The sequence below is a fragment of the Copadichromis virginalis genome, linkage group LG17, assembly GCF_057382275.1.
Source record: "Copadichromis virginalis isolate Kocher_CV1m ecotype Utaka linkage group LG17, C_Virginalis_male_GT1.1, whole genome shotgun sequence".
NCBI lineage: Eukaryota > Metazoa > Chordata > Actinopteri > Cichliformes > Cichlidae > Copadichromis > Copadichromis virginalis.
Window position 1 is genome coordinate 40,398,108 of NC_140634.1, and position 27,957 is coordinate 40,426,064.

Here is a 27,957-nt window from a genome sequence, read left to right on the forward strand (position 1 = left end):
AAATGTTAAATCTAAATGTTAAATATTCAATCTAAATGTTAAATGTTAAATCTAAATATTATATTTAAATCTAAATGTTAAATGTTAAATCTAAATATTATAGTTAAATCTAAATATTATATTTAAATCTAAATCTAAATGTTAAATTTAAATGTTAAATCTAAATATTATATTTAAATCTAAATGTTAAATGTTAAATCTAAATATTATATTTAAATCTAAATGTTAAATCTAAATGCTAAATGTTAAATCTAAATGTTAAATCTAAATATTTAGATTTAAATCTAAATGTTAAATCTAAATATTATATTTAAATCTAAATGTTAAATCTAAATGCTAAATCTAAATGTTAAATCTAAATATTTAGATTTAAATCTAAATGTTAAATGTTAAATCTAAATATTATATTTAAATCTAAATCTAAATGTTAAATCTAAATATTATATTTAAATCTAAATGTTAAATGTTAAATCTAAATATTATATTTAAATCTAAATGTTAAATCTAAATGCTAAATGTTAAATCTAAATGTTAAATCTAAATATTTAGATTTAAATCTAAATGTTAAATGTTAAATCTAAATATTATATCTAAATCTAAATGTTAAATCTAAATGTTTAGGCTAACATGCAAATTTATTGCACGGATCAGCGGAAATACCAAAATAAAAGTTTCCGAAAACCTCCGGCGCAAAAGTGTGCCGGTAGTGGTCAGACACGTTCTCACTCCCAAAGCGTAATAATTTTCGCTAGGTGACAAATTGTCAACATTTTATGCTTTCGGGTACCCAACACGTTCCTAAATTACGGCATCGGAAAAAGGAGAGCACATGAGAACCGTTTGGACTCAATCTACACGTTCGTTCATTTTCTAAAAATCGCTTTGGAAAACACTATTTTACGTCATTTAACTGCTAGTAAAGGTTAGGAATAAGGTTATAGTTAGATAAGGTTAGGTTTAGGGCTGGAACGTCTATTATGGCGGGACCGTCATTCCACTGGAATTCAGCCATAACCCGACCATGAGAAAGCACGTCTGGCGATTTAGCTGAAAACATCGGAAGATCCGTTTTGTCGGCCATCCAAAGGTTCAGCAGTAGTGCACTCTTAGCAGCTGCAGTCTCCACTTCACAATCGCTGCAGCACATGTCCAGCAAAATCGCTGGACATGCTCGTAGGCAAGAAGTGAAGCAGCACATGGCGGGGAGAAGTGAGGAGAACAGACACAATTTTGCACCGGAGGTTTTCGGGAAGCTTTTATTTTGGTATTTCCGTTGATCCGTACAATAAATTTGCATATTAGCCTAAACATTTAGATTTAACATTTAACATTTAGATTTAAATATAATATTTAGATTTAATATTTAACATTTGATGAAAAGTTACAAATATTTTACTAAATGTTGTAAAAAATTACTCGAAAAAATGTTTTTGTAAGGTTTTGAGCTAAATGTGGAAAAATGTTGCCGTTAATTTCAGCATGTTTCACTTTACAAACGGCGCCCTATATGAACATGTGTGAGAAACGAATGGAAATGAGCGCAAAAGCAGAGGGAGGTGGAATCCGTTCCACTAGTCCGTGCCTTTCTTTGCGCCTGGCTGGTTCTCTCCACCTTTAAAGCAGCTAGAGGGAAGAAAACAGTCGAGAGGGAGGCGACAGCGCAAATACAATGGTCACTGAAACTGCAAAAGACAATCCGAAGGCCGATTATTTCCCACCCGAAGCGAGCGATTGCCCCAACTCTCCCATCTCATTTTCCTCCGAAGACGGCCAGCTAAGCAGGAGGCGCGACACCCAGACCACCAGCGGCAGCATCATCCCGGAGGACAGCGGCAGCATCCAGGCCCTGGTCACCTCATCCGCAGCCGCCGCCAGCATCATGACATCAGGGGAGTTCGTGCAGACCGCTCCCCTGCTGGCGCACAAATCCAAGAGGAGCATGCTGTACAAGGCGCTGTGCTTCCTCCTCCTCATCTTCCAGGGCGGCGTTCTGGATTTCTACCTCATCATCTTCACGGACCTGTACTGGTGCTCGTGGATAGCCACGGACCTCGTGGTGATTTCGGGCTGGGGGATTTTCTTCATGAAGAACGCGCGGAGTAAGAGGGAGCGGGCCTGCGGCTTTCACCAGAAAAGCTCCATTTTCGGCTGCAACCTCGGAGAGTTCACCTACGCCTACCTTGCATGGCTCATCTACGTCATCGCCTGCACCCCTAAGGTGGTGCTCATCCTGGAGACCTCCATCCTGGAGCTGATCACGTTAAAGGTCCCGTTCGGAGCGACCGGCTTCAAAATCGTCATGCTGCTGTCTGCGCCGCTGCTCTTCTGCCTCATCAACTCCATCATCGAGGACCTGAACGGTTCGACGCGGCACCACTCCCAGAGCTGCTTCATGGGCACCTGCCTGGACCTGCTGGACAGCTTCACGCTTGTGGAGATGCTGCTAAGGAACGAGATCCCCACGCTTTATCTTAAATACACCGTGATCTCGGTGTACTTTGTGGCCCTGGCCGTGCCGGTGGTCTGGCTGTACGAGCTCACGGCGTCCGAGCTGCGCTGCAGGTGGCTTTGGGCCCGTTTCTCCACGGGCCTGGTGGTTAATGCGCCCCTGCTGGTGGTCAGGTGTTTCCAGGTCTACATCTACAAGATGCCGGTGTCGGTGTTCATGTTCAAAAACATCTTCTTCTTGGCCTGTAAGCTGCTGGAGCTGCTGGAGCAGTGTGTGGCGTTCCGGGGGGTCCGCAGGCTGGCTGGCGGCAGCAACCCGGCCCAGTTCTCCCACTGCGTGTCCGAGAACGACATGTGTCCGCACGGGTATGTCAATACTCTGGCTGTGGCTCAGTCCTAGAGCCGTGGCGGCCGTCTCTGCCTGTGACGGCAGGACAGACATAGCTGGAACCTGGAAAATCCCAAATACCACCGAGTGTCCGCCTCGGGATGCTGGCTTTTGGATTCACGTCCACGCGATAAGCAAAGCAGGTATCAGGTATCAGACACGCAGGCAACAATAAAATAAGCAGTGCAGATGATGGCATTTAGCTGCTAAATAATAGACAAAAAACAAAACCAATTTTCTAATCAGACTGAAAAAACGAAATCTTATCTCCCGTGGTGAGCTCCTGTTGGGCCTCCCAGCTGCATCTCAACATAAAGTATTATTAAAAGAGGCTCCGTCTCTGTGTTACCACTAACAGAGGTGTCATTCGTGGGAAGACAAGAAAATGTTCAGCACAAAATAAAAAAATGGGGTAAAGGCAGAAGTTCCATCAACTGGAGGCTGTGGAGGCCTAATGTGCTAATTCAGGTCTTTCTGTGTTAGTGGGCCCAAAGGCAGCTACGCAATGATCTCATTATTTCAGTGACTGTGATTTGAAATCTTTATTTCCAAAGCAGCTCCAGGGTCACCAAGCGCTGTCAGACTACAAGCCAGGCTCGACTCGCTAATTAAACCGCAGGGACCACATTTGGCCTTTGTTATCAATCGATGATGCTTACTACCAAACGACTTTGTGATTAATCACATGCAGAGCTGTGAAACAGTATCTGACCCTGATTTCTTTTTTGGTCGCTGTTCGCATGTTTGTCACTTCTCTGTTTCAGATCATCAGACTTTCTGATTCTAATATGATTTAAAAATAACCCGTCTGAATACAAAATGTACTTTTATATGAGGAATGATGATTTTATTTATTGTTGGAAAACGTTAAACCTACCTGGACCTGTGTGAAAAGGGGACTGCCCCCCTAAAGCTAATAACTGGTTGTGCCACTCTTGGCAGCAACAACTGAAATCAAGTGTTTGCAATAACTGCCAGTGAGTTTAACTTCTCTGTGGAGCAACTTTTCCATCAGGACTTACATCGGCCAGTCAAAAAATCTTCATGTTTTTTACCATTTAGAGGTGGACTTGCTGGTGTCCTGCTGCATAAAACCACTGTAGAGCTGAGCATTCCTGGGAAGGTTCACCACTGTGCCAGGTTTTCTTGGTGGACGGCGTTATGGTTTCCCAAAGCCTTTGACATTGTAACCCTGTCAAGCGTCCTTCTTTCACCTGTGTCCTGATGCTTTCCTTGTAGCCTGCGTCACTTTGTCAGACGCCTTCTGTGTAATGGAGTTTTTGATTGAACAGGTCTGACCTGAAACAGGTGAACGTGACAAATATGCAAACAAAAAAGAAACAAGGAAACACTTTTACTTTTTCACACTGCTGTACACGACGGTTTGTCTGCTTTCAATACAAGTGTGAGCAGTTCTGTTGAATCCGCGGCCATATTGCAGGTGGTGGTGATGTCACACATGTTGCTCAGACGGAGGAGAAAAACACGATATAAGAAACGGCCCGTTTTACACAAATGACTTATTACTTGACAGGATGACGTTATTTTCAGAGCAGCGCGTTCCCATTTATGTTGGAAAGTGGAAATGATGTCGCGTACCTGCCTGTGATAGCAGCTAAACTCGATGAGCTTTCTGCGTTTGGGGCAGACGGCGCTCAACGTAAGAGGTAAACGGATTTTCCAGTTTCTGCCTGGTGTCACCTGTACCAGCCTTACAACGAGCCCTCTTCAGACCAGCCAACAGGTGCTACAGTCAGACACCTGCAGGAGACTCACAACACTGCTGTGTGTGTTCAGCCTACGACCTCCGAGGGACAGCAGCTGGACTGTGCTGAGATCAAACTGCAATTTGAAAACGCCAGATTTAAGTCCTAACGCCGGGCTCTGCTCCACCTAATGTACATTAGTGTTTTCTATCAATGACAGTGATGTCTGCTGGTCGTTAATCGTACTGAAAGTAGAGTAGACTTGTGTGTAAGTTGCTTACAAACCAGCAGTGCCACGACCCCCCCGAGGCTTCTGTCAGTATTTTCTTTCACTCTGAGTTCTGACTCTGCAGTTCTCTTGGTCACAAACGGGCAGAGTTCAAGTTCTCCAATAAACAAACAAAACTAAGTAAACAAAAACCCATCAAATCAATGGCGACATTATTTAAAGTTTTAGCCCAGAAAGCTCAGCACTCTGAGCACGTCTGTTTCTAACATACTGAAACTGGTTTCTCCACAAAATCCAATTAAAGGAGAAAAATAATGATTTTTTCAGTATATAGCAGTAATATCGAATTTAGCCACATTATTACAGCTTTGGCGGTGCTCATCAATATTCCTTCAATCTGATTTCAGCTTGTCTCACTATCAGCTGTGCTGCATTTTGGTGTAAGTGCCTCTCAGTGCGTTATGAAACAGCAGGCGACAGCTAAAAACCATAATGCAGTGGTTGGAGTTTAGCCTTCAGCTTTCTATGTGAAGGCTGAACACATGTTTGGTCATTTTTGCATTTCTAGCTCTGTTTGTTAAATTATTCTCCAGAACCTGAGAAAAGAAAAATGTTCTGGACGTCAGCGTTTCCTTTGCTCTCTGTTCAAAGGCTTCTGTACCTGATACACAGAGTCGGTAAGAAGCTTTAAACAACACGAACATGTGTATGTGTATATAAATGAACTGAATTTGTATGAAAAATTCATGGTTTTCAGAGTGTATATATCATCTTACATAGATGAGACCTGAGGTGGGAGACAGTCTGCATCCAGGTGAAGCTGGGGAGGGCACAGGTATCACGATAAAGTAATTACCCCCTTCCTGATATCTTCATTGGTTTTGGCATATTTATCACACTTAAACATTTCAGACCATTAAGCAGATTGTGATATTAGATAAAGATAATCAGAGTAAATACAACCTAATAACTCGTTGTGCCGCCCTTGGCAGCAAAAACTGCAATCAGGTGTTTGCGACAGCGCCCACGGTTTGAAGAAGTTTGTTTCAGCCACATTGAAAGTCTTTGACGGCATCCACAGGGTGGAGCAGTGTGTCTGTTACACTCTTTGCTGGGTTGAATTATCTGAAGTCATCCAGGTGCTGAAACCCAGAACAGCACACTACCTCCAGCACGTCTGGCTGCTGCAAGTGTGTTAATGTTCGGCCAAATTCAACGAGAAGCTTCAAATGTCTCACAGCTTCACAGAATATTATCCCCAAAGTCTTTATTTTATTTATGCTTTAGATAAATGTAACATCAGCCTTTGTTTTATTCCAATTACACGATTGCAGTTCTTGCTGCTGAAGGTGAAACAATCACTTATTTGGGGGGCAGAGGAGGACCTTTGATTCTCTTTTCACTTAATCAGTGAAATTATCTTTAAAAACTGCATTTTGTATTTACTCAGGTGATCTTTATCTAATATTAAGATTTGTTTAATGATCTGAAAGATTTAAGTGTGTTAACTCTGCTAATAATAATAATGATGATGATAATAACCCTAATAATAGGACTTCACATTAATAGGACACTTTTACATCAGGTGGCATTACTGACTGACTTTGTCTCTCTCCTCCTTTATGAGCTCGTTGTTCTGTATTTTGCAATCACGTCTGGTAAAGTATTTATTATGTGTGCAATATCCAAGTCTGAGTAATCTGAACATGATTTAGTGCCTATTGCTTTGGAGATGAGTGAACTTTAATGACGACGAGTGTCGGTGTGTCCGTGACCAGTGCGTGCAGCGTAGATGATTGTAGAGGAAAGGCGGCGGCGGCGGCGACGTAACAGAATTATGACCTGTTTGTTTCATTTGGCAGGCAGCAAACATGCTTTGCTTTTTTTCATAATTTCAGTACAGATTAGAAAGATGTTTTGTCAAGAAATGCTTGTTTCTAATGCACTTTGGTTAAATATATCTGTTTACTATATTTAAGATTTTTAGTTTCATTGAGAACAAAAGATTTTATTCAACCTTCTCACAGCAGCTGAAGGAAATTTGAGTGAAACAATACTGACACGTCTGCATGTCCAGCAGCGTGTTACCTCAGCGCTGTCCAACTCTTTACAGGCTGAAGGACAAAGAACATATTGCAAAGCAGACTGATAATGATACCTGTCATGTACCCGGCACAAACGATGGTGTTAAAGCTAAAGCTATGAAGGAGTTTAAAGCCTTTGAACTTTCACTTGCAGCACTGATTGTCTGGAGGAAGTTCAAAATGTGCACTTTGCTAAAAAGACGGTTTTACTGACAAACACTTTAAAATGTGTTAAATATGCAAAAAAGTGCAGAAAATGTCCACATTATTTGGCTCGTTCTTCTCAGTGTCTCAGCTCTGCTGTTAGGAAGTGATTTAAACTGAAACTTGTGTAATTTTGTTGCACGAACCCTTAAAAGCAGTTTTCTGTTGTGTTTGTGTCGAGACTGTCTCTCTGCCTTACATATTCCAGATGCTGATGTTGTTATTATATTATATGTGGTATATGGTATGACATTGTCTAAGGCAGAGCATCCAGAGAGAGTAGGGTACACAGACTTTACCAGTGGCCTCCACTCCGGCTCTGAATTTATCTCCACTCAGGGTCTCTCTTACTCCTCCCCCGTGAAGGAATAAGACAGGCTGGATCTGACACATCTAATTGAGTTCAACTGCATTTATATGGCGCCAAATTAACAACAAGTGTTGCCTTAGCATGTTCTTTATATTGTAAGATAAAGACCAATAATACACAAGTTAAAGGGGACTAACCCTCCAGCAGAACCAGGGTGAGGGAGGTGCACAGGAAAACCGATACACCCACGTGGAAGAGAGGCAGAGATGAAAAATAACTAATGATTAAACGCAGAGTGGTGTATTAAAGATGAGCTAAAAAGAAACATTGCATCATGGGAAGCCCCAGCAGCCTTGGCCTATTGCAGCAGGGTTTGGGGTCACCTTAAAGCCTGTCCTTTAAAAGACAGCATTCTCCCCTGGCAAGCAAGGCTGATACGCAATCACCACACTGAATTCTACTCAGTGCTCTCGGAGCTTCCCACCCCAAGAAGGATGGGACGTCATGGCCTGTGACAATCCTTTGTTTCTGCAGGAAATGCTAGTTAGGGTTGTAGGTTCCCTTCAGCTCGGTACTAGTGGCAGCAGTCTGTGTTGCTCCCTACAAAAACTGCCACAGGATTCTTGTCACACTTAAGGGACCTCATAGGGTCATGCTTTACCATGTTCCCTACACCATCTGGTGACCAGCTGGCCCTCTGTGGGATTTGGACAGTGCCGATGGCCTTCCATGAGCCATTTTAGCACCTGTAAATGGTGGAGTCTTTGTGAATAATGAAGCAAAGGCTAGTGGACCACTGTTGTGAGGGTAAACCTTCTTGGTCCCAGGCCCACAACCACGAACCATTCAGGTCCGTGAAGATGAGGTAGAAATCCCTTACTGGGTACCAGGTGGGAATCAAGCTTGCAACTCCCACTGCAAAGGTGTGTAATAATAATGGATTGCATTTATATAGCGAAACCCTCAAAGCACTTTACAATTCCACTATTCATCCACACACTGGAGGAGGCAGCTACAGTTGTAGCCACAGAAGGGAGGCTGCCATCAACACCAGTAGGTGAAGTGTCTTCCCCAAGGACACAACGACCAGGACAGACAGAGCAGGGGATCGAACCGGCAACCTTCCGGTTCCAAGATGAGCTTCCCGACCCCCTGCAGTCTCACCACTACACTACAGCTGCACTGACTTAAGCTGCATCTTATACATACATGTATGTGGGATAAAGAAGGTGGAGAGATAGTCTCTTTACTAAGGGAACTTGGGTTACAATGTAACCAATCGTTCTGTGAGGAGAGGACATTCATCCCGTTAAACTGATTCCAGTTAAACACACGAGTGTAAATGGAGCAGAAACTGGCTGCACTGTACCAGGATCAGTCTGTGATTGCTGCGTCTGCACAGCTGAAGTCCTGTTGGCTGAGACACACATTCAGCTATCTGCAACTGAGAGAAGTTTCATGTTTAGCAGAGAAAAGAAACTTTTGCTCAAATCGTTGATTTTTTCTTTTCAATATTATTGTTTTTTTAATGAGTGTTCATTGGTGTTTATAGATATCCATAAAATGACAGACATGTTGTTGCCTTGGCTTTGTTTCTTTTATTTGTTTGCTGCTTATCATAGTTTACCATAGTACTCTAAATGATATATTTTATACTATTTTTGTATTGTTTCCTTGTGCCAGTAATCTCTGAAACACTTGCATATGTATACAGTGTTGTTGGAAACGCTCCCTCACAGTGTTTGAGGGGATTTGCACATGAAGCTTGAGACTAATACTTAGCAGGACCATATCTAGATTAAACTAAGCTGACGTGCAGTGGGTCTTTACCTGCATGAACAAGCACAGTTTTACTGAAACTACCAAAGGCTTTAACAGACATGGGGATTCAGAGGAGCTGCTCATGCCACACAAATCGAAATGATTTCTTCTTCTTCTTTAGCCCGTGTGAAAAACAGAGTGTGTGATTTTAACACTCCTGTATCAGAATATACAAGCTTTCCTTTTCTTCGTTTACACAGATGTTGATGAGTTTTACAGAGGGGACCTTACCTGTACTATAAAATTGTGTGCTGTATATCTGTACTGATATAATCCAATCTATGTAGCCAACTCGATGTGTAAGAAGAGTCACGCGGTTGAAACCTGAAATAAATCAGAGGACTTTCAATTAAAAACAACAGAGTGTTTTTTTTATTGTGGATTATGTTCAGAAGATGGTGATTGAAAATGTAACACAACAAAGCATCAAGCATACAAATAACATCTGTACAGCAAACAGGAGGAAAAACCATCAGATTTAATTTTCAGGTCCTTCAGAACAAAGACTGAAGCTTCATGATGAAACGTGCTCGTCATTCATAGCTGTGCTGTACACGTGTGAACACTAGCTGAGCAGCATCACGTCACATTACAGTTAACTACTGTACATCAGGCTGGAAATGGAAAATGACCCTTTCTCAAGGGAACAAATACAAGACTCTGATCATCTGAAAATATTCATTGATAATATCGATTTGCCTCCAACTTAAATCACTTCTTGTTTGCCTGGTTTAGGCGTCAGGTAGGCGTGTGTTCAGTTACGCCTGAGAGGGAGCTTATCCAAGCCCCTCCCTCACCCACTGATTCGCCATTAAACTTTTATTCTTGTATGCATTCATCCCTCCATCCCTGATCCTTTTCAGGGTCGTGGGGGTGCTGGAGCCTATCCCAGCTGTCTTAGGGTGGGAGGCGGGGTCCACCCTGGACAGGTCGCCAGTGTGTCGCAGGGCCAACACACAGACAACCATTCGCACTCACATTCACACATATATAGGCATATATACATGTTTAGTGATTTTCCAGAGGCTCTTAAATGTGCCCCTGCTTCCTCTCTGGCCTTTTCAACATGCAGCGAGGAGACAAGCTGACAAACAAAGAGTCTGTGCAGGCAGGGAAATGAAACAAAGTCTACTTCCTGTAAGCAACAATCACACCTGCAAAAAAAGCTATTACAAATTCATTTAAACCAAATGCAAATATTTTGTTAAACTCATGCTGTAACTGTTTTCTACAATATCACCCGCTCATGTCCCCACGACAGCTGTCTGGCCTGTCAACAATTAACAACACAAGTTTCAGAGTAACACAAATACACCGTGATCGCTAACAGTCACGCTACAGTGCTGTAATGATTAATGACGCTGCTGTTTTCAGCTGCAGTACAGCTTTAAAAACATCACATTAAATGCATTTTGGATTTTTCTTTGCAGGAACCAAACTCTCAGTAATCCGTGTTCTTTATCTTTGAAAAAGACACAACTCCTACACATATTACACAAGCACATTACTGGTCAAGGGTCTTTTGCTTATTGCCAACTTTTAAATGTGGAACTTTCTGGCGTTCCCTGGGATCAGCTGCTGGGAAGTCACTGGTTTGCAAACTCCCCTGTGAATGATTAACACCAAAGAAGAAGCCGACGTGAACAGTCTGCCACAGCAACATCATGTTGCCAGTAAGAAATATCATCAAATATATGTCACACTGTAATGTCAAATTCTTCAAACAGCTCCTTCTGCAGCTTTGCCAAAGCCACCAGTGACTCGTCTTTAGATGGACATTCGTGCTGGGAGGAGTTTTTTGAGCTGTAGCCTTGATCGGAGCCACTGCTTGGTCCTTTTGGCTCCTGAGCCTCGTTCTCCTCTATCTGCACATGCTCAGAGTTATCCATCCCAGAGGGGGGGAAATGCTGCCCGGGAACACTTGTACACGACGATTCTGGAGAATTAAAGTCCAGGGAGTTCGGCAGAGCTTGGCTTCTTTGGTCCAGATAAGCTTGGTTCAGAGATATCAAGGAATCCTCCTCATTATCTTCAGTGGGAATGTGACTAAACGGTTCATCCACAAGGGAGACCCAGTTCTGTCTGGGTGGCGGTGGATTGTTTAAAGCTGGCTCAGCTACGTAGACAGACTCCGTCAGCACGTTCTCCAGGCCGGATGAATGCTGATGTCTGTCTGATGGATTGACTGCAGGTATAAGTTCTATTACTGAGGACAGCTGACTCTCCGGGTTCAGTTCAGGGGTGAGAATGTGAATGCTGCTGCTGTTTTCATTGATTTCCACGTCACGAACATAGACAGGAAACTCATCTCTGATTAGAGGGACACATTCAAGGACGGGAGGAATATGCAGCTGTTCAATGAGCATGTTGGCGTCGTTTAGGACCTCCTCTTCACTAACCACACACTGCTTCTCGAACCAGTCGGGATTTTCAAACTGGTAGGCCTGGAAGGTTTCAATGGCCGTCCTCAGAGCTCTACCAGAGGGACAGTTGAAATATTCATCTGCACCGATTCCCTCAATGTGCTTCACCTGCCCCGGCTGATACTTTTCGATGTCTAAGATGCGGAAGAACAGCTCTTCAAAGTGCTTCATCAGCCTGTATTTCACCGCAATGTCGAAAACCGACGGCACGTCTTTCTCGCTGCTGATGTCATCAAAATAAGCTACCATGTACTTGCCCAGCGTGCCTGCCTGGTGCATTTCTGGCAGAAAGAGGTTGAGAAAAGGAGTGAGCATGTCGTCTGTGGGCGATAGGAGGTCTTCCTTCAGAGTCACTCGTCCCTGACCGCACATGGCCTTCCACTTTGCCTGGACGCCTCGTGAGCACAGCACGAGAATTTTGTCCGAGGGATCTTTCAGCTGCTGCCGCTGCCACTCGAGCCAGCGCAGACGACCCACCATGCCTACCGAGGTGGAGTCGAGCAGGTCTACTAGCACCTTAGTGCCACACTTTGTCTGGAGGAAGGTGCAGAGTTTCAGCACGATGTCCCTGTACAGATGGTGGTCTTGTGAGTAGATGACCAATACTTTGGGCTTTTGTTTGACTGGCTGCACTTCCTGAACTCCCTTTGGTCCTGCACTGACATTAGTTTTCCCTGAAAGTAGAAGAGACCACGAGAGGATCATCAGCAACCGAAGAGCAAAGTTAAACCATAACATTCGTGCACAAATCGATGGAGAGCCACGTCTCCAATCAAAACCTTTGAAGTTAGAACTTGATATAGAACTTAAAGGAGACTAACCTGGCTTCCTGCAGATGGCAAACATAACAGCTGCCATCAGTATACACATCGACACCACTCCCAGGGAAACGAACCCGTAGTGAGGGGCATTATCTGCTGGGAATGCTGTAAGAAGCAGAAATAATTCAACGTGACACCAACAGAGTGAACAGATACCCGAGCTGCAGTAACTGCTCTGTTAGATCGGACTACACAGGCTAGCCTTCGCTCCCCATGTGCTTCAGTGAGCCTCGGCCACCCTGGAACTCACATCATTATACTTGCCAATGTTTCCTGCTGCTAACAACTATGAGGACAAACTCTTCACTTGTCCCCCAAATAGATCCCACCCACTACCTGGTGTGATGATGACTGCTTCTTACGTAGCACGTTTTTACCCTGCCCTAGCTCTCAATACCTTTACACATCTTGCCTCATTCACCTCTTCATACAAGCACTTTTTTCTACGTTTAAGTGCTTTCCATGTAACATTCGTACTCCGACAGATGCAGAAGATGCAACTGCCTGGAGCAGCCAGGCTGGAACTAAAACCCTTCCAATTAGTCAATGACCTGCTCTACCTAGAAACTTTATTTTGGGTAGCTGAGCAATTTTCGCAGTTACTTTGTTCCCAAACCAAACTATTTGGTTACATTTAAGTCAAAATTAAATGGCTGTTAAACCCACTTTTCCTCGTAGATACACAGCTGGTTTGAGTTATAATAGTAGCAACAGTAGCAAGACCAGAGCAAGCATCAGTGAGAACAGATGCAGCACATCATGAGAGGAGGAGGTGGGCTGTAGAGTGAGCAACTGTGGGCAAGCTAAAGCAGCCTAAATGGCACTCCACATGTGTGCGGGGTGGATACGTGCAGAAGCTGAACCCCCATGTGGGCCGAAACGAAACTATGTTTACGGTGTCGTAATGTTCACTAGTGTACGAGCACAGGAAAATGCTGGGAATCAAACCACCGACTTTATCATTACTTTATAAAGTGTTGATCTGACAGAGCGTTCAGCCACCCTCTGACTCAAACGTGATACTGACCTGCAGGACCTTTCGTCACACTGGGGCAAATATTCTGAGTTTTCCTTCGACGGGTACAGTCTTCACCACATTGTGAGAAATAAGGTTTAATCTGCAATAAAGACAGAATGAACTTGTGCACCCAGGTGAAGTGGGATCCTACAGCATGGTGAAGTATTATCAGAATTAAAATAATAATAAATATGATTAAACTAGCATCACTGTGCAGAACAGGCTTGAAAGGTTTTACCTGAACATCAAACTGGCAGCACGATCTCGGCCAACTATCCAGGCTGAATGTTACACTCAGGGTCTGATTCGCCTGAAAACCAGTTTGACCAACATTTAACAAACAACACAGTAAGAACGATGTTCTAGTCCTTTGAAGATTTAGATGTTTGATTCACCAAATAAAATTCTGTTATATGTTCATGTTCAGCTTCGTCTTTTTGGAAGTGCATATGCATGAACCTCGTAACGCCAAGTCTGGAGCGTACATTTGATACAGACATCAACCTAAAACCTACATATGCAAATTCATCTTAAATTTATTTTGTAATAAATGGTACATGATTCAATAAATACTCCAGTTTACAATAATTTATAATTGTCTGGCAATTATTTCATCAGTCGTGCTTTACAAGGTAACATCTATTTGTGACTGTGGTTTACACACGATAAGCAGCCTTTTCTACAAGTGACGCAAAAAAAAAGAAAAATAAATTGCAGAGAGTTTCCTGTACTGAAAAAAATGTGTAAAAACTAGGTTAAGGTACAAAATATAGGCCACTGTGATGACAGTACTGGTGAAATGAAACTGCTAACTGCACACGAACCCTTTGAATACAAAAAAGATTTGAATATGTAGGATGATTCAATTTTATTTATACCAGGTCGATTTGTTGATCAATTATTAAGTCATGTACTAACAGAGACTTGGAGGAGAGAGACCTGATATTTCATAATCCACATTATTAATCCTTACCTTATTTAAACTGTGTTTATCCTGTTGAGAAGAGCAGCCATTGACAATAACCATGTACTTCTCACACAGGTTGTCAGGGCTGAAGCTGACAGCCAGAGCAGAGTTTCCATCAGCTACAGTGACCTGACTCAGACTGATGTTAGGCTGCCACAGACTTCCTGTTAGCAGACGACAGGACAGACGTGCTTTATAAGATTTACTTACTCTCACGGGCATTTAGAGGTTCTGTCAGTGACGTACCTCTCTCTATGCAGAACTGTGTGTTCGTCATTTCTGGATCTTCACAATCTGAGTAAACCAAAAACAGTTTCATAAAATCAATTACAGAAGATCGTCTAAGAGCTTCACGAGTCTAAACCTGCCCTGGGACATACTTCTGTATGAATTCTGTATTTGAAAAGATCTTTATGATGAAAACGAAAAAGGATCACATCCCTTTGTCTCAAACACCTTGTACATTCAAGTGTCTTCAGGATATCTGCGGCGTGAGTTTCCCAACCAGTCTATATGTGATTTATGGAAAGGAGAGGGTGTGTCTGCACACACAGCTGGGCCTCTGATAAGTATTTAGTCCAGCTAATCATTCGAATGATTGTATAGGTTCACAAAATAACAGCAAGAAAACATCTGAACAAAAATGAATAAACAGATAATCCCAAACAACTCCGAGAAAAACAAACAGGAACAACCAAACACTGGTTCTGAATTCAACTCACGAGGAACTAGGAGGTTTTTCCTGATGTCGTAGCTGCTGTGGTGCAGTTCTGGTTTGGGTATGTTGAAGACAGAGACCTGGTAGCTCTGCCCCGGATCCAGCACCAGCATATCAGCTGAGAATGACCACTGAAAGCCAAGAACAACGCTGAGCGTCAGGAGCACACATGTGAAACCTTTGCACCAGTATGAATGCCACTGCGGGACACGCTGGTGCATGTTTGATCGAACCTCACTCACACAGTGGGACGTTCTGAGCGTGATGGGTATAATCGGTGACATGAAAAAAATGTATATGGACCTATGTAGTAGTTTTCTGCCAATGGCTGCTTGAAACAACGCAGTACTTCACAGTACAGAAATCCTCGCTCATTTTTAATAATATCGATTTATTGGATATTTTTTGTATTATTTGTAATGATGAAAAAAGACATGTTCAGTTTAATGAACTTTAGCTGAGAGCTTTGCTAAACTTTGGTAAATTTTCTCCATCATTGCAACCGAGCAAATGTGTTGTTATGATAGTGGAGGACAGAGGATCCAGACAGCGTCAGCACAGGGATGATGCTGCGGTGCGCAGTGGTTATATCAGCAGTTCCTTTACAGGTTAAAAGTTTGCATTGAAAACAACCATCATGTTCTCCGTGTACGTTTATCCTTTGTAGTTGACTTTTATTCAGAAATCATTTGGTCAGAGCTCAGTAAACAATCATTCATTGAAGCTGAAGCTTTGTCTGCATGAAATGTTGCTAACTGCAGGGATCCAGTTACATCTACAAATAACAACACTCACCTTTTCTCCTGATGGACTCCTCATCGCGAGTTCGTTTTTGAACGAATATCGAACACACAGGTTCTGATTGGTGGATTCCACCAGAACATGAAGCTCGGTGGCCTTTAGGAAATGGATGCTACCTGGAGGTGAATATAGCAGAAAATATTCAGGTAAGGCCGAGAAACAAACAAAAACACGCCCACATTATCTTAACCTGGAGTAAACGCCAAGAGCGTGCAAACGCGCATTTTTATCATTAATCTTCTTTTTCTTTTCCAAATAGTTTTAGTTTAAGTTTGTTTCCTGATATCTTATCAGATTTGTTTTTACTATTTGTGAAACAAAGTGTGATAAAAATCTTTCAAGGGGTTGACTCAATTTGACTTTTTAACACGTTTTATTTTATTTATTTATTTATTTTGTTGTTGTTTATGCTATTTGTATGTGTACAGCACTTTGTGAACTCTGGTTTTATGTTAAAGTGCTTTATAAATAAAGATGGAAAACAGCCACGTTATAAGTAACTGTCCTGACTTAAATCACCATCATCAGTTTTAAAATCAGGGATTGTTGAAAAACGGATGGATCTGAGTGTTTTCATGTCTCTGATGTGTTGGTTTTCATGTATGTACTGTTGTACATGATCATCCCCGCAGACTCACTCACCATCATCCTTTAACTTCCAACTAGCCTCTAGCACTGGCTGCAGGAGTCCTGCCTCGTCTGGCCTGACGTCCACTGACACCTGCAGGTCCTCTGGATTGCTGGGAGTGTAATCATGAACTTTCAGCCACCGCTTGTCCAGACAGTTAGCTGCAAACGCACACAGAGAACAGCCAGTGTCATTGTCCCATTAGCAAAGGTTTTTAGTTTAAGCGATTGTGTTCATTGTTCGTCTCTCTTTTTGTTGCTGTGTTTCAGCACTGTGTTTGTTACTTCCTGGTATATTACAGCACGACATCACAAATGACTCTTCCCAAATGTAATATTAGTGCATTTAAAGAATATCTTTTTGTTTGATTGTTTTCCAAATTCTTGTTGTCTTCCTCTGTCAGCAGTGGCTGCGCTGTCTGAACCAGGGTCAAACCAAGAAATCTGAGCAACAGCAGCGAGAGGAAGACTGAAGAATCCACTCACTTTCACGAACTTCACAATTCAAATCCTGGAGAGGAAAAGATGGACAAAAAGAGAACATCAGTAAGGAGACGTGTAGTATTCAGTATTATAAAATGCTTTCCATCAGCTCCTCTGTAGGAGCCTATTTAAGGTCCTATCAGTGCACCTGTAGGGACTTTACTCTCTTTCTTTTTTTTATTTGAAGAGGAGTCACATGAACATAATGTTTACAACAACTGTTACAAAATTATTCAGCAAACAGCAGTTTGAATGCCCGGATGTTCTATTTCAAGTTGATAGATATTAGAGCTGTACAACGCTGTGCCTCATACACGACACAGGAACACTGCTTATCTGATAAACAGCGCTCAACCAGAACGTTGAACAGCTGTCAATCATTAGCATTGTGGGCTGTTACCAGCTAAACTGTAACCAGCTAAACTGTAACCAGCTAAACTGTAACCAGCTAAACTGTTACCAGCTAAACTGTTACCAGCTAAACTGTAACCAGCTAAACTGTAACATTGTTCTTCGCTACACAAACACTAAAGAAAAGAAAAAAAGATCCGCAAAAGTTTAAACACGACGTTACTTAAACATTGATCATTACATAGCTCAGTCCTGTGACTGCGCCTTCACTCGTTATAGAATCAAATACAGGTGCGAGGACTACACTCCAAGTAAGACACTCAGTTAAATGAATTACGAACAGTGCTCATAGTTTTATTTTAAAATCCTTGTTTAGAGAAAAATTGGCCTTAAACAAAATGTAGCTCAAAACTATGTAAGGAACAATAATCTTATGTAAAGAAGTCAAAAATATCGAATTCTTTAAAAAGACAAACTTTCTTTCGCTACCAGGAAAACACAAAGTTTCTTTTCAAGTTTGTCTAAAATTATTTTCATAACGTACACAAACAGGAACAGGAAGTATCTGTTGTGTCCGGCAAACTTGGAGCCGCTCTACTGTAAAACCTTTCTCACCTGTCGAGAGCACTTGAGACGTCCGGATAAAATCCTGAGCGTGGTCGACAGCGACACACACGTTAACAGCAGCAGCGCTCGATGGAGGCTCATTTTCACCTTTCAAATGAACAACAGTCCGCTGATTCAGAGACACACTGCTCTGTCGACAGTGAAGGAAAACCCCCGACAGGGTGTAACTGGCGCTGGGCTGGAAAACTTCCTGCTCGATGTGACACAACCTGCTCAATTTACAGTAAGTTACTAAATGCTACCTTCAGGACCCGTGGGAATTTAGACTACTATTCTGTTGACTCTGACGAGATTGAATATGAAATAATGGATGGATGGATAATTCAAGAAGCACTTCAGATGATTCGTCTATTCGTTTTTTCCGAATCACGCACGGTGAACGATGAGCCGAGGCTATGGTCGGGATTTTTAAATGACTGAGCCCATCACGCTCGTTCAATTTAAAGAAACGCCTCAACATTTACATTAAACTTGAACTTGCACATTAACACTGTGCAATACAGAGACAGCAGTAAATGATGGAACAGCCTCAGTGCGCAACGTTCATAGATGTTTCTAGTGTAAAGAATTCAGCCTCCCACAAAGGGTACCTGGTTCTCCCATTTTTCTCACTGACATTGAACGAAACATCAATTTTCCGTCCTCTTCCTCGTTCTGAGGCTTCGTTACTTCGTTACTGTCGTTACTCACAAAGGCTCAAAGCAGCGTCGTGGGAAGGGCCTTGAAGTTCGCGGTGTCGGGGGCGGGACCACGAAGGTGTAACGTGCACCGTCACATGTGAATGTAACTCGGTATTATGTCGGCTGCTCACAGCAGACGAGAACAAACAGCCAGAATTAAATCGTGAACTGATCCGCACAGCCGAGAGAAATAGGCTTACTCAAAGATTTTGACGCAGATGCCACAATAATTAAATCCCGCAGGGCCGTGTTTACACATCCTGCCACGAGAGCAATCTCAGAGGAACAAGTTAGTAAGCCATCAGCTGAACAGTGAACCGACTCCGCAGGGTGGGCTGACGGTCCCCTCAATGATGTTCGTCATCGGTCAGCTGCGCTGGGGTACATTCACCACCAGAGCTGGATCAAGGTTCCTTTATTTAGCATGTTTTTAAATGAACTTTGTACAAGTTGTACAAAATATACACTATAAACAGCATAATAAAAGCCGAGGTCTCAACCAGACCTGAGAGCAAGAACAAATAGGGTTTTTTTAGGAGACTGGGCAGATCTTTGGAACAGCTTAAAATTAAATCTGGAGCCTCCACTGAAAAGACTCTATCGCCTCTGCTTTTAAGCCTGGATCTCAGAGTCTGCGGGAGCAGCTGGTTCATAGTCCGCGGTGCTCTGGTAGGATTATAGGGTTTCAAAAGTTCTGGCATCAAATCATTGATACTCTTAAAAACAGATAATACCATTTCAAACTGGATCCTGAAAGAGACCGGAAGCTAGTGTAAGGAGGCCAGTAGGGGAGAGAGGAGTGACATGTGCCAGTTTTACTTTAAAGCCAGAACATGACAGTAATGCTTCCAACTAAAATATGTTCATATATTCAGGAATCTGTGGGAACGATCAGTTTGGATGTGAAACACAGTATTTAACTAATTTAACGCTTTGGAGAGAATATCTTTGGCTAAACTGTACAATTGATTACTAAAGTAAAACCGTATATTTTGATGTCATAAACAGTAATGCTGTATAAAAGCTGGACAAACTGAATCCAAAATTGCTTCTCTAAGGTTTATTTAAAGATCATTTACAACATCAAAGGTAATTTGATACAAGCCTTGTGCGCCACATGAGCACACGTTCAGAACAAATTTAAATTCAAAAGAAAATGAAATTAGCTGTAATTGTCTTCACAGGTGTGACCTAGTTCATAACATCCCACTGAAATATTTATTAATGTTTCCTATTACTTCTTCTTAATAAATGCACACTTACCCCAGCCTGCACGTGCCTCTTTGATCCAGCTTGCAGAGACATCAGTGTCATTCCTTTGTATGTGCTTAAATACCATAAACTGGCTTTTGAGTTTGCTCAAAGTGATGAACACATAAAGGATGCTGGTGCCTTTATATGTGCTGTCAGCTCTTTGATTGGCAGGTCCAGATCTCTGAGATCCTCGTTTCTTTTTTTCCTCCGTCTGTCATTTTCACGTCATCCCGCACATGTTCATCTTCCTCGCACCTGACCAGCGGACTTCCCCTTCTTCACTGCTCTGACCGAGTGAGCGGCAGCCCTGCCTGTCCTCACTGTTATAACTCCATGGCATGATGGTCTATTTCTAATAATATGTTTAAAGTATTCATAAGTTGGGGTGAGTTGTGCCACAACAGACAGGCCAGCTGACAGGTAAGGCTGAGGATGTGTTTGCTGTAATGTCACTGAGGACACTGGTTTCCTGTCAGAAATGAATATTGCTCCAGTATGGAAGAAATGGTGAAACACTGTGTGTGAGATACAGGATAAATATCATCGTCAAACACGTTTCGATGATGTTGTTGATTTCATTGAAAGAAAGTGTACAGTTTCCACTCCTGCCTGAGAAGCCAAGTAAGTGAAATAAACTGGACACATCTCAAACTGCACAGAGAAAAGCCCGACTGAAGGAGAAAGGTGTTTGTCTTGGATATTTATATCTGTAGGTAATAAAACCACAGGAGCAATGGTGAGGGGCCTGATCACTCATGGACCACTAAGAGAAGGCTATGAACTGGGGACCAGTGACCCCACCATTAGAGTTGACCAAATCTCTGTTGCTCACATAGAATTGTGGGTGAAGCATTACATTCATGACTTCAGTGCATCTATTGTGCAATTAGGACGCTGTGGGAGGAACCACTTTGCCAACATTATTGGCTCATTAGTGCAAATTCTGCTGCCAGGAAAATGATTTCTCCCTGCGTTACTTGTAGATGGTCCACATCTGTAAACAGATCTCTCCCTGTCTACAGATGTGGCTGTTGATGTCTTTGGCCCATTTGAGGTAAAGATGAGTTGCAGGTTTGTTAAAGGTCATCGAGTTATTTTCACTTGTATGTCCAGTAAAGCAGAGCATTCGAACACACTTATTCATTGAATACCAGTTCTTGTATCCATGCACTGTGCAGACTGATTGCTAGAAGAGACCAAGTATCCCACTTCAGGTTAGACAACAGATACTCCTGCTGCTCTGCGTTATGGTGGGAAAGGCTCAATCGCACAGTCAGGACTGTGCTGAGTGCTTCATCAGCAAAGGATGAATGATGAAGGATTACAAACCCTTTGAGAGGGTTACATTTGACTTCTAGCTCACACAAAGTGATCCGCTGCTCTTCAAGCCAGAGTTTACTGTCTAATACATGCAGTACCAATCCTATCCAGCAGAGGGGAGTGATGTCCTGCACCGTGCAAGACTTTGCTGGCCATTCTCCATAATCGTTACCTTCATTTTTGTGATGTTGACGATGAAGATCACGACAGCAAACACAAAAATGTCTTTCAGTGTTTTATTGTGAAATGATCCACTTCTACAAACATCTTTAAATTTTAAAGCAAACGCATTAAAAGTCTAAAACGTGAGGCAGTGTTAAAAAAGTCCAACTATAAATTCATACTTTTTGATTTGTTGTTATGAGATGATTAAATGGCGTAACAGAGAATACATGTAACACAACGTAATTACAAAATAAAAGACAGTTAACTTGTTGTATAGATGTGTAAGCAGGTTGGAAACAGTTTAGTTTAGAAGTGGGAGGCAGTTACCGTCCTCACATTTCCTGTAGCCAACATCACAGGGACTGTCCCTGGATACGTTTTTGGACACAGTTACATCATTGTTGCAGATCATTAAATGCAAATATTCAGTTTACAATCAAAGCAATTCATCCAATATGCAAATCATTTAAATATCCACTACATATATGTGAATCAGTCGATTGATTGATTGATTGATTCAATCAACAAGTATCATGAGAAGCAAATGAAGTAACCTCAGTGTGTAATGCATCGGTGTGTTGACTGAATCTTATAACTAAGGCTTCACTAAGATTATGGACTCGAGCTCCAGACATGCATATGTGCACATAATTATGAAGCAATGGACACTTTCAAATAAAACAAGAAGTAACATCATTCATTATTATAATTAACAAAAATCCACAAATGACTAATAAACTGTTAAATATTTAAACTGTCATTGTCTCCCTTTGGCGCTGTTATCGGATTGATTGATTTCACATTGGCCATTTCATAGTTTCATACAAATCACAGTTTAGATGCAGTAACAATAATCTGCCTGACGACAGCGCACACTGATGGAGGTTCGTCCCGGTCAAGCTGACGTTCAGGCTGAATCAGACAAATGATCCTGCGTTGCCGTCTCACACTTTCACTACGAACGCTGACCAACCACCACTGTCCTTTTGCCATGTGTGTTGTTGTATTTCTGCACAACACTACGGGGTGATTATAAATGTAAAAGAGTAAAACATACAGGAGAAAAGTTGCTGCAATATCATTCTGCAAAGCGATGAATGTTTGCTGTAGCCCGATAGCAGCAGGTCATTATAGTTTGTATTGCATGAGATGGGTAGTAGCAGAAGCTGCTCTTTAGTAATAATATAAAGCTCTTCTGATTTCATGATAAAGGAAAAAACGGTGCTATGGAGCGCAGGCGTGTCAAAACAGCAAAGGTCCTTATTGAAACTCCCAGTCAGGGTTGGGTTCATCTTCCAGCCCATCAGAGGATCACACAGCTGGAAGTCTCTGCACTGCTCAACACACAAACATTTTCAAGTCACATTCAGTCACACATAATGACATTATTTGACTTCTATATAACAATCTTAAATATGATCCACCTATCTGTGATAATCAGCTGTGTACCACAGGCCTCCAAGCTGGCTGTAGTTAAACCTTTACTAAAAAACATCAGGAGCTGGAGCTGCTGAAGGTTTCTCGCTGTTAAGACAGAGTATGGAGCGCGGGCTCACATGGTGTCATAGGGTTGTTGGGGTTTCTCTGTTTTCTTTGTATTATTGTGGGGTCTTTACGTTATAATATACAGCACATTGAGGCAATATATATCTATATAAATAAAACTGAACTGAACGAAGTAAAACATTGAAAATAAATGGTTGTAAAACTGGAAGCCGTGTGCATCGGGTCCTTTGTGTGCTTCTGTTCATGAATGTAACAGATTTGTAACATTTTTCCTTTCTCTGGATTGATTTGGAGTTTTCAGCGGTCATGGCCTGCCTCACATCCACGTCACTTCTCATGGAATAACAAGGGAACAGGCCCCGCCTTTCCATCAGTCTGTAAATACTAAATTAGTGTAATTACACTTTTGTTCAAAGCACTGAAATAAAACTGAAAGTCTGCTTTTCAATCATATTGATATTTTGTTGTAAAAGCTACTGAGGCGGTGTGTACAGATAAAAGTGTCGTTGTCGTCGTCCGTGTACTACTGGAAAAAACCATCCCACCTCTGCTCTGAAGCATCAGACGGCTTCATCCTCTTGGGGGCGCTGTACTCCTGCTCAACTGGAGGCTCCTGAGGAAGCTCACTGATCTCAGCAGTGAGCTGAAAAAAGCAGCAGAGGAACAAACAGAAGACAGGAGCTTAAATTTGTAGCTGCAAACTTGTGTGATGTAAAAATGACTAAACAGGCAGCAATCAAGATTTGAGCTTAAGAAGAAACATCACTCATTTATTAATTAATCATCACCATTTGAAAATATCAGGATTAATATTTAAACTTTAAACGTAGTCACATTTTATTCATGTTTTATTTTGAACAACACATTTAACCAAAAACATATTAGTGAAAACATCGTGATACGGGGATGCTGTGGTTTGTTATTATTAAACGTAAAATGAATTCACATAATAATCAATGATGATGATGATGATGATGTGGCAGTCGGCAGAGCTCAGTAGAAGCTGGACGAGGTAGACGAGTTAAGAGACTAAACATCAAAGAAATTCTGCTTCGTATACGTCCACTTAGAGCTGCCGCTCCTGCCAGCTGTGGGCCAGCTGTGGGCCAGCTGTGGGTCAGCTGTGGGCCAGCTGTGGGTCAGCTGTGGGCCAGCTGTGGGTCAGCTCCCAGCCGCTGGGCGTTTCCACTGTATACACGCCGCTTACACTCAGTTGCAGCGTGTCACCAAAAGAAGGCCCCTCCTTCGCAAAAACGTTGACTTTTATAGTTTCACGTTCCTTCTCTTTCATTCTTTTCCATAGTGGACTCACATCTGTGAGAAGCTGGCAGTGTTACACTTGCTTCAAAACGCCGTGTGGGCGTGGACGTGATGTGTGGTGATTGGTGCACATGTATGTAAGGTTTAATGATTCATTTTAAACGTATTCAAATAAATGACAAAGGGAACGTACTAAGATCAGAGGCAGGCATGACTGTGATTGTCACTGCTGTGACTGTTCATTTATTTAAAGGGGCAGCAAGTAAATGCTGAGAATTACCAACAGCTTTAAATGCATCGGCCAAACTTCATGTCCTAAATGCTGTCTACTACTCGTGGTAGCGTTGTCATTAAAGCCGATGTTTTATGACAGATTCATGCAGAACACCAGCTCATTCCCAAACATTTATACCATTTTTCTTGTGCCTGTTCGCGATGTGAGCTTCATCAACATTTCTATCTGGTTGTCATAAATGTGTAAACTGTTGGTAAAATTCAGAAAAGATTTAAGACTCGTTCGTTTAGACTCAGCCCCGTCTGAGGCTGTATCTGACACGGCAGGAAGACTGCGAATCCAAGCTGGACACAAAAACCGTTAAGCACAGAGAGCAACAACAAAGACTTGATGCGAGGCTGTCTTGAGCCTGTGATGATAATGCTGTGGGGACCGGGACCAATCCACCAGTTGTGCTCTCAGTATACAAGCATGTTACCACTAAGTATCCACTGCTGGTCAACCACAGAAATTAAAATAATGGAGTTTAACTTTCTTCAAGTAACATTCATGGAAAGTAAAGACAGAACTACTATCTAAGGCCGAGCAGCAGAACACATGATCAATGCTCTGCCACCACAAAGATCAACAACGGTTAAAGTGACCTAAAAATCTGTTTGGTAGCTTAAAGACACACTCACCATGTTTCTCTTTCTGCTGGCGGCGTTGGCAGTGTTGTGGCGATCGGCGGCAGAGCGCAGAGGTCTGCGGCACAGCTCGTCTCTTTGATAGATCGCCGTCTGCTTAGAATTCTGCTTCCTGTACAAAACAAAACAGGCAGCAACTTACTAATTTAATTTTTTAATTGCACCATTTAATGGCATCCAGTAAACAGTTTACAACCAGTTTGACACTGTGGTCTTTTTTCCATGCAACACTCTGGTTCTGATGATTTGTCCCCCCTCACTAAGAAGCCCCTGGTTCAGTTCTGACTGTCCGACATGAAAAGGACCAGGTGAGAAAGTCTGTATCCAACACCGACTGACTATGTTTTCATTGTCCACCTGACGACATCCAGATAGAGCAAGTTTAGCCGTTCGAATAGCTGGGCTCACTGATCGCGCAGAAGAAAGTCGCGTCCATGGCGGAGATGCACACTCAAATAGGTCAACTTCCGCTTTTTTAAAGTGGTGCTTGTGGAAGTGAACTAATATTTCCATCTCGACCAAAATCCGCCTTTTCCAGACGTTGATCCTGCCGATTCTACTCTATGGATCAGAAACGTGGACATTGCTTAAAGCAGACCTCAACTAGCTCGAAGTTTTCCAGATGCGTTGCCTTCGGCAGATATTACGAGAATCACTTCGAGACCGCCTTCGATAGGAGGACATCTGACTGGAATTCAAAAACTCCGATTGCGATGGTTTGGCCATGTGTGTCGAATGGACGCGAGCCGACTACAACACCAACTTCTCTGGCATAAACGTCCCACACAGCGGAGAATCCAACGAATGGGGAAAAACATGGCTAAAACAGGTCGAAGGTAACATCAGAAATCGCAGAATAAATCTCGACAAGGCCAGGACAATCGCCAACGATCTCCACGCATGGAAACGAGTTGTGAAGGAAATTCAACAACCATTGGCACCCACTGCGGCGCATGGGCTTAGGAGCCGATCCAGGCCTAACGCCAGCTAGGAATCAAAGAAGAAGACAGAGTCCTGTGTCAGACGAAAGTGAAACGCTCGTTGTTTCAACAAATGTTTTGTTGTTTCTTCTTCTTATTTAACTCAGTAACACTGACGGAGTGCTGCAGGGTTCTCTCCTGGGGCCTACACTATTTATCTTCATGGCTTGGGACAAAATCTAAAAGCATCTCTCCATTATCACACAGATGACACGATTATTTACTGTGGTGCTCGTACAACTGACGTGGTTTTCCAACAGCTAGCTTTTGATTGCATGCAGTCACAGCTGGGTCAGCTCAATGTGATTTTAAATGCAGAAAAAAATAAAGGTCACGTTGGTCTCAAACAGGAAGAGGGTGTCGGCAGCACTTCCTTCTCTTTCTATTGAAACTGTGGCCTCATCCAGATATTCAGGTATTGTGATTGATGGTAAACTTTCCTTTAAGCCACACAGTGACTGAAGTTGGTCTTCTTTTTCTGAAATCAATCGTGTTCGTCTTTGAGGTGAATCCTGGATGTAATTAAATGAACGCTTCTGCTCATTCGCTCCATCGTCTGGATTCTGTTCATCACAGGACACCAAGATTTATTACCAACTGGAAACCATCACCACACCATTGTACCTTATATTCTCTGGCTGACTGGTCCTCATTGGTATCATTTTATCTGTAACTAGTGGTTTGCTGCCCTCTTACTCATCAGATTAACAGGTAACAATGACACATTATCGGGGCGATCGTGGCTCAAGAGTTGGGAGTTCGCCTTGTAATCGGAAGGTTGCCGGTTCGAGCCCCGGCTTGGACAGTCTCGGTCGTTGTGTCCTTGGGCAAGACACTTCACCCGTTGCCTACTGGTGATGGTCAGAGGGCCCGGTGGCGCCAGTGTCCGGCAGCCTCGCCTCTGTCAGTGCGCCCCAGGGTGGCTGTGGCTACAATGTAGCTGCCATCACCAGTGTGTGAATGTGTGTGTGGATGACTGGATATGTAAAGCGCTTTGGGGTCCTTAGGGACTAGTAAAGCGCTATATAAATACAGGCCATTTACCATTTTACCATTACTAGCAGGTCTGAGCCAAAGGATTTAGCACTGGTAGTAATGTGCCGTTGTTTCCTGTATATGACAAAGAGCTGAAAACGACATAAATATTTTAGTCGTAGTCTTTGGTCTCAGAACGTTATCAGTTCATACAGAACTCTGAAAGAAGGCCGTCTCCTCTCAGCTGATTTCACTGCAAACTTTAAAATACGTAAAATGACCTTGTGAAATCATCACTGGGAACACGTGTTGTAAATATAAAAAACAGGATCAGTGGTTACTAAATATGCCTCAGACCACAAACATAATCAAGTTTCTTATAAAGCATGATCAGGAACACTGACATCCATCAGCATCGCTGCATGGACAAAGTCTCTGTTACACTGTCCCTCACGTTGCAGCACACACTCCAAACAGACGTTTCAGGGCCAACTTAGGCTCAAGTATCTCGCTTTAAAATGGCCTGTATTTATATAGCGCTTTACTAGTCCCAAAGGACCCCAAAGCGCTTTACACTACATCCAGTCATCCACACATTCACACCTAAAGTGTTCTAGGACACTTCAACATGTGAAGTGGAGGAGCCAGTGACTGAACCACTGACCTTGCAATTAGTAGTAATGGTAGTAATTGAGTTCACCCTTGGGATGATGCATTATACATCCCTATGGGGCAAGCAAATCTTTCCAGTTGTGACATCAGCCTAAGGATTACGCACTTTGTCACAGTGTTTTAGGTTAAGCCTTCTAAGAAGCTACACAAATGTGACTGTGTGCTTGGTCAGGTTTCAGATACGTAGTGAGGACATTA

At 42.5% G+C, this 27,957-nt stretch overlaps 3 protein-coding genes across 4 annotated transcripts in view; 1 reads left to right on the forward strand and 2 right to left on the reverse strand.

Annotated features, from left to right (window-relative positions):
• Nucleotides 1-1,448: 1,448 nt before the first annotated feature.
• Nucleotides 1,449-3,157, forward strand: tmem121b (transmembrane protein 121B). Its single transcript, XM_085435971.1, has one exon. The coding sequence runs from the start codon at nt 1,670-1,672 to the stop codon at nt 2,846-2,848; it is 1,179 nt and encodes a 392-aa protein (XP_085292097.1). The 5' UTR covers nt 1,449-1,669; the 3' UTR covers nt 2,849-3,157.
• Nucleotides 3,158-9,539: 6,382 nt separating this feature from the next.
• il17ra1a (interleukin 17 receptor A1a) lies at nt 9,540-18,948 on the reverse strand. The gene is made up of 11 exons (XM_085435970.1): nt 18,015-18,948; nt 17,052-17,076; nt 16,581-16,727; nt 15,933-16,054; nt 15,142-15,268; nt 14,666-14,713; nt 14,426-14,583; nt 13,691-13,762; nt 13,462-13,552; nt 12,435-12,539; nt 9,540-12,287 (listed from the first exon to the last, which is right to left on the reverse strand). Exons 1-11 carry the CDS (start codon nt 18,105-18,107, stop codon nt 10,888-10,890), a joined length of 2,388 nt encoding a protein of 795 aa, XP_085292096.1. The 5' UTR covers nt 18,108-18,948; the 3' UTR covers nt 9,540-10,887.
• A 2,554-nt stretch (nt 18,949-21,502) lies between these two features.
• arhgef39 (Rho guanine nucleotide exchange factor (GEF) 39) overlaps nt 21,503-27,957 on the reverse strand; it is a 74,841-nt gene continuing 68,386 nt past the window's right edge. For both annotated transcript variants that reach the window (XM_085437726.1, XM_085437728.1), the window contains 3 exons: nt 25,127-25,244; nt 23,497-23,594; nt 21,503-22,779 (listed from right to left, as the gene is read on the reverse strand). In XM_085437726.1, the coding sequence (XP_085293852.1) occupies nt 22,749-22,779; nt 23,497-23,594; nt 25,127-25,244 (247 nt within the window). In that variant the 3' untranslated portion in view covers nt 21,503-22,748. The remainder of the gene's footprint in view (nt 22,780-23,496; nt 23,595-25,126; nt 25,245-27,957) is intronic.

Excerpts from the sequence above, each read along its gene's own strand:
- tmem121b (XM_085435971.1), top strand. The coding sequence starts at position 1,670 with ATGGTCACTGAAACTGCAAAAGACAATCCGAAGGCCGATTATTTCCCA.
- il17ra1a (XM_085435970.1), bottom strand. The coding sequence starts at position 18,107 with ATGAGCCTCCATCGAGCGCTGCTGCTGTTAACGTGTGTGTCGCTGTCG. Across the intron at positions 16,055-16,580 it reads TTGGAAGTTAAAGGATGATG|GTAGCATCCATTTCCTAAAG; the intron begins GTGAGTGAGTCT and ends ATTCACCTCCAG. Across the intron at positions 14,714-15,141 it reads GAAAAACCTCCTAGTTCCTC|ATTGTGAAGATCCAGAAATG; the intron begins GTGAGTTGAATT and ends TGGTTTACTCAG.